Below are 13,269 nucleotides of genomic sequence, written 5' to 3' on the forward strand. Positions count from 1 at the left end.
AACATATTGAAATTCTTGGGAAATTATTCATTTATCCGAATTGAAATAATTTAAATATATGTGGTAAATTTGACTGAGTAAATAATAGTTGAAGGAGGATTATAAAATGATTCAAAATATCTATTTGTATTTTTATAGAAGAATCATGATTAAAGTTTACTATGATTATTGTTGAAACTCCTGAAGAAATCAAAATATATTTCCCCAAAATTTTCTCTCTTTTTCTCTTAACTAAGGTTTTGTCACATTGGATTTTCCTAGTAAGTTTTTTAATGAGACATTATATGATGCATATTATAGATATGTGTACTCTTTTTCCTTCACTAAAATTTTTTTTCCCACTAGGTTTTTATCTTAGTACGGTTTTAATGATGTATATTATTTACAAATAGACATTAAATGGGGTGTTATGAATATCTTATTAAGTGGATATCCTTCAAAATCAAGATAAGTTTTGATGTACTTTAAATTCTAATAGTTTGAAGAAGTTTTATAGATATTCCAATTGATAAAAAAAATGCTATGTCTTTTACTCTCCCAATTTTTTACTCTTCACTTTTCTGTCTATTTATTTTATAACAATTAATTTATTTAATTAATCGCTTTCTAATCAATTATTGCAATTTCAAAAATATAATATCTTACATACTTATTTTACGTTCATATTCAAAGTTATTGCTTGCAACCGATGCCTGCCTCTCAACTCTGCCAAATACAATAATACTTATTATTTCATTATTAAAAATTATATAATAAATAGCATTGTGCATGCATTAACCTTCAATTATGCTGATTTTATCAGCAATTTTGTGGATTACAAATAGTCTCAAACCCCTGTCATATAACATTTGAATAGTCTTTAAAGCTGTTGTTATCAGTTCATGTTGGAACAAGAAAACATTATTTAATAACCTTACAATGATTGATGCAGTATATTCTATTCGCTTCTGATTTTTTGTCCCCCAAAATTTAAATAATAACTATGAAATCCTTATCCTGTCTACGGACAAGGGGTTTTCCTTTTTAAAATTAAGCTATATTTCCATCTCTTTCTCATGTATGTATTTCAGTATTTTATTCAATAATTATTGATATATGATTAGCATGTATACATAACAAAGTACACCATATTATGCTCAGCAAATTTGCTTGTATGAATCTACAAACGCATAAACAGCAAAATAAATATCATACTAAAAACCCTAAACATGTATATTAAAGTTATCATGTTAATCATGTATTAATTGTGATTATTGTATCATATTTTCTCGTGTTATGATTTATTATATTGCATTTTCCGAGTCGAGAGATAAGACCCAAGACAAAGTCCTTTTCAGGATAGTTTGGCAAACCCGACACACTTTAAACAGCAATGCTTAGTACATTGTATCCTTATTTGAAAGAGTGGGACAAAGGCCAATGACTCAAGCAGGGGGCCAATGTTACTTACCCACCACATGTTTGCTTCACTCATATCTTCAACTGCTTTCTTCCTATAAAATGGCTTCAAATTTTTCCACAGCATCAAAACAACTTCAGGTTTCAGGTTCATATTCCTCTCCTTTTTTTTTTTGAAAATTCAGTTTTCGGGTTGTAATGGGAGAAAGCTCGTTCTCAACGAGGAGTATGAAGGGTCGTTCATGGCAAAGGTGTTCAAAGCAAATTAGAGAGCAGAGGGCAAGGCTTTATATTGTATGGAGATGTACTGTGTTGCTCTTGTGCTGGCACGATTAGTTTTCGGGTTTAGAGTTCAAGGCTTGGATCCACTCCAGTTCAATCTATAATCTAATTCAAATAGGCTCTGCAAGATTCAGAGGCTTCAAAGTAAATGTATAGTTTAGAAACAGAAATCACACTTTCAATTGGGAAGTGAACTTTTTTCTTTTCTTTTTCTTTTTCTAGTATTTTAGGAGGTTGACAATGAGTAATCAAATGAAGATGGTATTTTGTTTGATTGATGAATGATTCTTGAATTTTATATGATTTATAGATGAAAAAGCTGATAAGTTAACTTTTCCTATGTTAATTTGCAGTTGCAGAAATCCCAAATTTATATAAAAAATCATGCAGCGCACGATACATTCATATGCCACCGTAGCAGACGATACATTAGTAGCATTTTTACATCATCAAGATGCTCTTTACATGAAAAGGATGAGTTTGACACTAAGCAAAATGCTCTAACCAAAAAACTGTGTTCGTAATTTTTTTAATCAAGACATTTTACAGTAAAATTATCCTAAGAAAGCACCATTGTTACCTACCATATCTAAGATTCATGCCTAACATAGCTGGTTTGCTAGTGGAACTTTAACTACCATTAACAAAATTTGCCCTGATTTTTATTTTTACAGTAAACAACCCTAGTTTTCTCACTTTGAATTACATGCACAAGCTGCAATATACCCAACCTAATTTGAGAATTTACAATAGATGACAAGGAGAGTAAAATGCACAAATTTGATTCTTTGCTTTGCGCAGTTAAGATCGTTCGATACTGCTGGGAAGACGTTCCCCTGGGTTAGCCAAAGATCTCCCTATTTGTGATTCGTCATCCATTGGTTTCCTTGTCATTTGCCCTTGCTTGCTTTGGACACCCTGAAGGATATGAAAAAGTAAATTGATGATTAAACAAAGTTTTCCATCAGACATCAGATATCAGCTCATAGCTGTAAGCAGGGAGTGGGTTATGATACTAGTGAACACTCTGTAGGTCTTTAAAGTCCAAAAAGCTTATATCTGGCAATGTCTTTGATAGGACAAAATATTGTGTCAATCAATTTCTTGTCGGTGAGACCTATGTGTAAACATGCACTTCCAATAAAGAGGTTTGGTGAAATCTGAAAAGGTTTAGGAGATAGAATAAGATGGAGGATGCCCAAAAGTTTCCTTTCTATGCCCTATTTTTAATCATGGTTACTCCGCTAATGGTCTAACGATGCAGGCAAGAGAAACATGATATTAAGAAGTAAACATCTTACTGAAGGCTTTTGACCAATCAATCTACGATTGGATGGAGCACGAGCTACAGATGAAGCAGCGGCAGCAGCAACCACTCGTATCCTTGAAAAAAATGGGGAAAAAGATTATTTTCAACATTCAATGAAGCAATTAGCCAAACTCAAGAGTGTTAAGTGAAAACAAAAAAAATATAGCATTGTACCTTTTATGTACGTCAATATATACATCGGTCTCATCAACAATTTCCTCCTACAATATAGAAAGGGTTTAGTAAGTACCATCTATCCAGTTTGTCTAATTTATTAAAAAAGAAACTATATGAAAATTCCATGATAAAACACATTTTCAAAAAATTAGTTGCAAACCACCAACCTTTAATAAAATGAAGTTAGAAGATAATAGGGGTCAAAAAAAGAATTAGTTGGCATGTTATTATATCTAGAACTATGGAGCATGGCTTAGCCAAGAATGTTACAGAAAGTGAGACAGAGGAAAGCAACTGAAACAGCATACTTGGAGAAGTTCTTCAAAAACATCTTCGAGGGTAATGATACCAATGACTTCCCTGTCTTCAGTATCCTCTGAAAACTGTTGCAAGCTATTGGCTGTGACACCATTAGCTACAGGAGTTATCTTGAAAGTGGTAGGCCTTGAAGGTTTCGCAATATCAACAACAACACTATCTGGCTTAGAGTCATATTTGGTCAGCAAAGGGGTGGTTAGTTGAGAATTTCCATTGGTAACTTTGTGCTCGTCAAATTTCTGTCCGTCAACAAAAAATTGAGGGTCTTCAGTCTTTCCTTTAACCTTCACTACAGCTGCCATATGACTGCTGCCCTTTTGAAATTCATTGAGGATATCATACAGAGGCATATGTGCTGGGACCCTGAGATATTCGTGAACGAGAATTCATACTTCACATACAGAGAGAAACATTAAAAAAGGGAGTACAAGTCTAGACCTAGGCATTCTCCTGATGGAAACAGCACTGACTGGAGTCTCGGTCTCTGGTCGTACCGTGAGAAGACTTTTCACCTAAACCTCATAACAAAGGAAAATTCATATGAATTTCTGGACAGAAAACATAGCTTCATGTTGAAGTGGCAACCATTAATAAGAAGCTTTCAACATAAAGAAAACAATTGGAAAGCCAATGGGTAACTGAACACACCAGTAACAACCCGATGATATTTTTTGGATTCCCAGCATAAACGGGGATACGACTATGACCTCGTGCAAGAATTTTGCCAATTGATTCCCTGCAACAAAGACAGATAAAATCTATTTATAACCTAACTTAAAGAACATGGATGATCCTTTTAAGGTCAATCATGTTCAAGTAGTACAGTGTCATGCTCCACATCAGGAAGGCTCTTAAGCTATGCCTATAAGTGTGATATTCCAAATTCTAGATGAACAAGAAAATTTCTCCACCTATCACAAAATCCATCACTCATCCGAAAATTCATTTCCATGTAAACTCTCATTAAACTTCTGAGAAGCATAGTTTATATCTGACCATTACAAAATACAAATTAAATTCAACCCTTTCCTCAAAATCGCAGTTAGAAGGTTTCTCAATTTTTTTCCCCGGAATAACAAAAAAATAGGATTTATATCCCCTCTAATTTGTTTCAATGGCAAGATGAAGAAGCAAAAATCATGTGATTACAGAAAGAAGAACCCCATCCAGCTGAAACTCACCAATCCAATTTCGAATTAACATCCAAGGAAAATGTTGATTCAATGGGTGTCATAGCCTCCTCTGCAGTCTGCATGTACAAGAAACATTATGATTGCAACCATTTTCCAAAAGACAGATGCAATATCAGCTTTACAGCTATCTAAAAGTGGAAAATTGGAAATAAAACTAATAGACAACAAAAAGGCCAAGCACTTCCAAAAGGGGGAGAGAGAGAGAGAGAGAGAGAGGAAGCAGCTTTACATCCCTTAGAAGATTATCACAACCTAGCAGATTAAAACCTAAGCATTCTGGAAACTGTATCTTCAATTCAAATAAAAAATTTAAGAACCAGAGCCATAGTTCTGGGATGTTTCCAAAACATTAAAGGCAGCAGTCCACTGTCCAAATATAAGATCATGAGGTGTATGCTTCGAATCTATATAATACTGAAACAACATATCTTACCATTTGACTATTAGAACTAATTAAGTTTAATGAGAGCGTTTGTATGTTTAAAAAACTGCTTTTGTGTAGATATGGTCCAGATTTGAGTGCAATTTTTCATTGTGTATTGTCAAATACAAATATTCATCTTCCAGAAAATGAAACATCTTAATACTGGAAGTATCCGTCATAGATGTAAAGAGACAGGTGATTTTTACTCATGAAATACTATTCCAATAATAGCATTTACCTTTTCAGTTAAATCCAGTGCACCACTAATGATGGTTGTCTCATCATGTGTTAGTTCACCACCTTTGCCAGCCTATTAAGGACAGAAAAGACAAGCCACCAAATACTTAACTTGGTTAAGCAATATTATCTTGTCTGGTTTAAGCAGTTACCTCTTGGCTGTGGATGGAGACTAGGGCTTTTAACTGAGCCCGTCTAAACAAAGCATCACTATGGCCAAGCACAGCATCCAGAACCTGAAGCCATACCAATGAATGTAGGAGTACAATTAGAAAAGCGCATTTCAGAAGTTTGTGGTATAAAACCTCTGACAGAAGTTAATATCCAAGAAAACCACAGCTCTCAAGAAATATCATATATCTAAGGTTATTACAATTTCCAAATTGTACGATTGTCTGAATGGAGTCAAAAAGTATCAAGACTTGGTCATCATATACCCAAGGTGCCAAGGCACACTGAGCATTACTCAATACATCAGAAGTTGTTTCTTTGCTCAATGCAAAACCTCCTAAAAGACCCACTAATACTTTGACTCTTATTGAACTACAGGCCTTTGAATAACCAAAAACAAAAGCTTGCTATGTGATATACGTAGTAGAAACTACAAACACAAAAGGAAACTACCCGTTTGTCTAAATAGTGCTAGTGTATTCACAATTTTTAACCCAGGAATTTCAACAGGACACTACCTTTCCAATAGGGTAAGCGATGGGATAACAAATTATCATCAGAATACCCACGAGCCACACAAAATTTGCACCAACAGAGAGTCCATATCTTGAACATATTGCTTGTGGAATAATCTGATCCAAAAAAGGGATTACAGTTTGAAAGGCTTAAATAGCTGAGATTGAAACAACAAAAAACACAATATATAAGACCTCTCCAAAAGCCAGAACAAAAGTAACAGACAGCAACACTGCAACAAAGGGGTGAAAAATTTTATCAAGCGTTATAGGAAGAGCCTGCGAAAACACAAATCAAGAGTATAAGGAAAATTCAAGGAAATGCAATAGCTTCTTAAATACAAATATATATATGGTCATTAAAACCGTTAATAATTTTAATAACATGATGTAAATGTTCACCTCCATGGCACAAGCGTTACAGAGAAGCAGAGTTACAAGAAGCTGATGCTGCTTTTTAAGAACTGGTAAGATAACAGCTGCAGACATATAATTATGTAAATAAATGATAATCATAGGGGACAAAAGAAGGGGAAAAAAAACAGGGTTTTTTTCTCTAGTGTATGATATCAGAATTCTATAAATTGAAACAGTAAACTCAGCATATTTAATTACTTGGAACTGTTACTAATTGTACTGTTACCATTGACTAGTAAAAGAAAAGGGGAAAATGGAAATGGGGATTTAGTAATTTACCAGCTTGCTTCTTCTCGGTGATAGTGCCGCTTCTCTGAAGAATTTCGAGGTCAACGAGGCCCAGAGACATCAAGCCCAAGGTAAGGCCGGACATTATGCCGGCGAAGAGCACAAGCAAGCAGGAAACTCCCGCAAAGACGAACCACTCAAAGGAGCCGAAAGGGATATCATCAGGTTCGAAGACGATGTGGTTGGATGACGACGCCATGATTGTACGAGCTCCGGCTATGGCGTTCCCCAACAACATTTCCTAATCAGTCTAGTGGGAGGTTGTTGGGGGTTTTTGTCGGTATGGTGCGGTGCAACGCGTGCGGAGGAGAAAAGGACAACGCTTGTGATTTGTGAATAGAAGCCGAAGAAGTGAACAGCAGTCAAATCATATAGTTGAGCTTGGGCTCTCTACGATGGAAAATCTCCAGTCTCATCTCGATTTTCTTTCACCCACTATTTAACTGCGTGAACCAAATGAAATGTAGACATGCCGCCTACGTTACATGTTGATTTTCCACCATAAATTCATGCTGTTTTGTTTGCAAAAGCCCATGTCAGCTTAATGGTGGGTCATACTCCAATCCAATATTATCTTATGGGTTGGCCCAAATGCTGCTATGGGAACAACATTCTCTTCTGCTTATTCTACCAGGACTAGTTGTACAAGGTACAATAATGAAGAAAAGAGTTTTTGCAGGCAGAATTAATAAAATTGCTGAGTGAAATGAATGATTCTACCAACCTCACATGCTATTTTTTCTTTTTCTTAAAGAAGAATCACACCAGTAAACCAGAAACAAATAAATATCCTTCCATAGCAGTTGCCATGGGAGAGTTGGCTTGGTTCCCATAGTAAGGCTTTGGTGAGCAATGTAGTCGGATCTCCTTGGCGAAGAATGTGCACCACTGTCGCTTGAAGCTCACATGCGAATGAGATAAACAACAAACTTTACCGTTCTCTCTTGAAGCTTGAGAGCCTCACTTCTTGAGTACAAATCTGTAAGTAGAAGTCGGTGCGGGGCTACAGTGCAGGCAAAAGCTTTGATCTTAAGATATAAAATTATTCATTTAAGTGTATTTGAGCGAGGATTTTCAAAATTTTAAAAATAAATATAATTGTTAACGGTGAATATATGAGAGAATTTTGAATAATTTCAATAAAGAATTTCATTAGCTAAATTCCTTTTTTAATTCTATTTTTTTAAATCATTTGTAATCTCAATAACGAATTTCATTAGCTAAATTCCCATTATTAAATAAAAGCTTCAACTTCAAAATTCATTTTTATTTAATTTTGATATATATATTTTAAATTTATTTTATTAAAACCATTTATAATATTTTTTTACAAAAATAATGATAGGAATGTTGAATATTTTATATTATTTATTTTAATATAATTATTTTTCTTTTATAATTTATAAAATTTTAATAACTTAATTTTTCTTAAACCAATTACTTATCTAAACAAAGCAATTACAAATGAATTGATCAATTGTTAACATTTGGAAAATATCAACAACATTAAAATTCATCCAAACATATTCTTAGTTTTTTTTTCTAAAGTTATAAAAATTTAAATTAAACTAATGATAAAATTACAATTTCACTCCTAAACTTTAAAATTCATTTTGATCCTTCCAAAAGGAAAAGTTTTGGCGTCCCCTGTTTGATGTCGCAATGCCTACATACTGTTTTCAAGGTCGCACTATAGGAGTCGTGACTCTAGCCGAAAACAATTTGTAAATTTTACTTTTTAGTCCTCCAATGGTCATGAATTATCAAAAAAGCTTTCTTAAGCTCATATAAGCCCTAGATCAAATTATATATATTATAATATGATGATGTAATGAACATGTTAGTGAATATAAAGTATTGAATTGATAGATATTGTGATTGCATTTGCTTTGACAATAAATGTGACATCTTGTAACTTAAACTCAATGATCGAATCGAGTATTATGTGTTACATTTAGTAATTTGATCCCTTGTGAATATTTAGTACATATATAATTTGATCCATCCCTAAACAATGTAATACTAATTCTTATCTATTACATTCCAACCAACCAATCAAACTAAAAAACCACTTTTCTTTTAAGAAACATAATACTTATTACATCTGTACCTTATTCCCACCAAATACATTCTTTATTCATGCTCTATTTCATTTACTGAATTAAACCTAAATTTCCTATATACATATTTTAGTACATATATATTTCTTACATTATTCAAATAAAAGATTGGGAAAAAGTGAATTTTGCCCCGACCCCACTTCGGAATTTTGTTTAAAATAAGTTAACTAATTGAGTTTTTTTTTTAATAAAAAAAAAGACCGTCTAATCTCCATTAATCACATAAAAAATTACAAAATCATGAATGGATAAACACAAATTTAAATATTTCGATGATCTCATTTCATTGTTCGATTAAGTTTATACGATACAAAAGAATATGATTTAAGAGAAGTCAATAAAATTTAAAAAAAATGTTAAAAGATATATTTTAAATAAAAATTATTATATATAATTTTATAATTAATTACTATAATTATTTTTGAAAATATTTTTATTATGTTTTTATATGTTATTTCTTAATTTATGTAAACAATAATTAATGTTTAAGGCAAGTATTGATAGCTAAAACATGACTTTAACTAATAGATTCAATCGGAATCCGATTCGATGGAGTTTAATTTGCATCCATTTCAAATCTGCAACAGATATCTGAATTGGCAATGTTTGACTTGCATGAGAATAAATTCAAGTATTGAAGAACCCTTACATAAACATTAAAATGAAAAGGTTAAAATATGTCATAGTTCTTTATACTCTTCAAAATTTAAAATTTAATCATTGTACTTTTATTTATAAGAATTTAGTCTTTCTTCTTTTCAAATTCCAAAATTCAAGTCTATTTATTAACACTATTAAATTTGAAATTAAAAAAATCTCACTTAATAGTAATGTAATTTAAAAGATAACGTTGTAATAAATCTGAATTTAACAGTTGGACTTAAATTTTAAAATCTAAAAATAAAGAAACTAAATTCTTAAAAATAAAACTACAACAACTAAATTTCAAATTTAAGAGGAAATGAAAAATCCATTTGACGACAAATCCAACTATTCATGGGCTTCACTTTGGTGCTTAGACCCAGAATTCGGCCTGCCTAAACTATGGGGCCTAATAAGGCCCAATTAGACGCAAGACAAGCATGGGAGAAGTTAGATGATTACTTAAGACCCCAGGGTCCTGTAATGAAAATTTAGGTTTCCAAAATTAGCATCATAGATGCTCAGGATAGCCCCCCGTAAGTATGTCGACCACCACTAGTTTCTGTCTTCTACTAAACTGAAAGAAAAACAACAATAGTGTACCCATTTCCCACTTCTTGAATGTTGGCATGGCATCCATCTGTAGTGCCAGATGCAATGCAGCCCCCTTAATTGCCTCGAAATGGTCATGTTTTTAATCATTGTATGTGCCCTAATAACATAGGGATAGTTGCTATAGATCTTGGTATTTAGCTTTAACATATAATCATGATATTATTATTATTATTGCGGCTATTTTTTTTTCTCATTCGTGATTTGAAATCATCTTGTTTGATTACCATGGATCAAATATACATTATGATTTGATGTCCTATAATCCTTTAAATTACTATCCTATTCTAAAACATTACCTCCAACTAGATTGTATGATTTAAGTAATTAATTGAAATTAAAATTTTAATTATACCGAATATTTGTCAATTCAAATACCCTTCCAAAACATTTCTCAATTAAAATATTATTTTATATATTCAATATTGTATGAAAATAAATTTGGAAATAAATTAAAATTTTGGTATTAAAATTATTTTTCACACAACTTATTTTTAAATAGAGTTATAACTAATAATTTTAAATTAAATTATAAATATTTTAAATGTCAATTTAATAATATGATAGAAAATAAAAGGTATTTTTACCGGTTCAAAATTTTTCTAAACTCGTACTTTTTTTATATTATAGATAATTCAAAAACAAAATAATAAATGAAGTAATAAAATATATTTATCTGTATACAATTACTATGCAAATTATATAAATAATTCTTAAAAGAATCAAATTATGTCAAAAAAATTAAATATAGAGATAAAATCTTAAATTTGAGCGTAGTATAAAGACTAAAACTAAAATTTGACCATTAGTTTATAATAAAAAAAAGTAAAGGGGTCAATATTGAAATTGGACCATCCTCTTATAATGGGGAGACAGAAAAGAGAAGCATAACATGTGTCCCTCGATATGCCAAATTATGTTAAAAATTAAATGTAAAGATTAAATTTCAATTTTAAATATAATATAAAGATCAAAATTGAAATTTAACTATTATCATATAAAATAAAATAAAAATTGTAGTTGCAAATTTTATATTATAAAATGTCCTGTTGGAATGCCCTAAGGCCTTCCTTTCCTATTTACTTTACAGACATAAATTTAAATTCTGAGCATATTTTAAGATTAAAACTAAAATAATATCATTGTTAAAATCTCAAAAAAAGAAAAAAAAAACCTGCTTTTTTGACGGATGTCAAAAGGAGAAATGGTTTGGACGTACATTTTAGTCACTTACATTTGAAATATTATGTTTTAGTCATTTATGTTATCGCGTTGTAATATTTTAGTCACTGAGCCGTTAATTGTCATTAACGGTGTAACGATAAGCTGTCATGACAGTTAAATCATCATTTAAACAAAAAATTTAGGTTAATTTATACAATCAGTCCCTATATTTTTTCGTTTTGGGAAATTTAATTTTTTATGTTCTTTTAAATTTCCTTTTTTTTCTCTTTTTTTTTCATTCTCTTCTGCTTCTCCCTCTGTTTTCCTCCCTTCTCCATTTCTTTTAACACAATTTTCATTTGTCAAAACTAGTCTCTATACTTTTATTTTTTTAAACAATTTAATTTTTTTCGAGTGAGGCGAGCTTGTGGACTAGTTTTAACAACTGGAGAATATAGAAAAACTACATTAAAAGAAATGAAAAAGGGAGGAAAACAAAGGGAGAGGCGGAAGAGAATGAAAAAAAAAAAAGAAAGTTAAAAGAACATAAAAGAAAAAAATGAAATTGCTCAAAATGAAAAAAATATAGGGGACTGTAGAATTTAACCCGAAATTTTCGTTTGAAATGATTATTTAATGTGCCACGTCAGCTTACCGTTACACCATTAATGATAATTAACGGCTCAGTGACTAAAATGTTACAACACGATAATGTAAATGACTAAAACGTAACATTTCAAACATCAGTGACTAAAATGTAACCTGAGACAAACAAAAGTAACTATTTTGGTAGTTTACCCTTAATATATTTTTATACATTTAATATCCAACCATCATATTTTATATTTCATTTATATTGATCATGCATGTCAAATTTTATGTAAATTAAAAATTTCTAACTATTTATCTTAGGTAAAAGAAAGAAATTCAACCATGCAATAAATATTAATACATATATATATATATATATATAGTATTTTAAATTGATATGATAAAGATATTAGATTTACATGACAAGTACAATTATATTGATAAATTTAAAAGTTAGATCATTAAAATATTAATCATAATAAAAGATACAAAAAGATGTAAAATTATTTTAATTTTAGACTGATGTAAGTAGATCTTTTCCTATATATTTAAACACAATTTATATACAACTATTTGACAATTAATAACTTGCCATGTGTATTTATATTCTGATTGTGAAGACTCAACATTAAATGATTTTATTTATTTCTTAATACTTATTTGTTAAAAATTAAGGTAATTTATGTTTGCATAAGAAAAGGGTTAACATCTTAATTTTAAAGAATTGGTTAAAAAAATCTTACGATAAACAATTATTTTCAAAAACATAATAATAAATAAATCTTTAATAATTGACTAATAAATTATTATATAATAATAGTTAAACCAATAATATAAAATAATGTAAATAATTAATTGTTAATGATATTGTGGAGTTATACCTGCATTTTTTTTTTTTTACTTTTCTTTTTCCAATTAAACTTTGTTTTCTAGTTAAACTCTGTTTTTAGTTTCTCACTTAAACTTTGATTAGTGTAGGTTATTTTAATATTATTTTATCTACAAATTAGGCAAAAAATAAACACTTTTCTACCATAGAATAAATAACCCATTACACATTTAGGTATTAGCTTTTACAAGTTTTCAGAAAATTTTATGCTTATGTTTTAAGGGTTCTTATTTTCGGGTTTCGGGATTTAGTTTTATCTCCATCTTTGTACTCTTTATTTTTTGTCGTTATAGTGAAATTATATTTGCTCGTGGTTTTTTCCCCCTTTGAGGGGGTTTTTCACGTAAAATATTTGTATTCAATCTTTACAATTTCTTCGTTATTTTACTTGTTCGTTGCTTAATTGGGTTTATCCCTAACAAACTGGTATCAAAGCTAGTTCGATTTCTGTATTCAACCTGTTCAGATAGGGCAGCAACAAGGTTTGATATTAATAAGTTTGATAGCATCACAAATTTCAAT

At 30.7% G+C, this 13,269-nt stretch overlaps 1 protein-coding gene across 1 annotated transcript; it reads right to left on the reverse strand.

Annotated features, from left to right (window-relative positions):
* Positions 1-2,049: 2,049 nt before the first annotated feature.
* LOC108464557 (DUF21 domain-containing protein At4g14240) lies at positions 2,050-7,234 on the reverse strand. Its single transcript, XM_017764913.2, has 13 exons — positions 6,721-7,234; positions 6,427-6,503; positions 6,220-6,303; positions 6,028-6,141; positions 5,491-5,574; positions 5,340-5,411; positions 4,666-4,733; positions 4,133-4,220; positions 3,923-3,996; positions 3,475-3,847; positions 3,164-3,210; positions 2,982-3,063; positions 2,050-2,598 (listed from the first exon to the last, which is right to left on the reverse strand). Exons 1-13 carry the CDS (start codon positions 6,965-6,967, stop codon positions 2,482-2,484), a joined length of 1,527 nt encoding a protein of 508 aa, XP_017620402.1. The 5' UTR covers positions 6,968-7,234; the 3' UTR covers positions 2,050-2,481.
* Positions 7,235-13,269: the final 6,035 nt, after the last annotated feature.

This window comes from Gossypium arboreum, chromosome 8 (genome assembly GCF_025698485.1).
Source record: "Gossypium arboreum isolate Shixiya-1 chromosome 8, ASM2569848v2, whole genome shotgun sequence".
NCBI lineage: Eukaryota > Viridiplantae > Streptophyta > Magnoliopsida > Malvales > Malvaceae > Gossypium > Gossypium arboreum.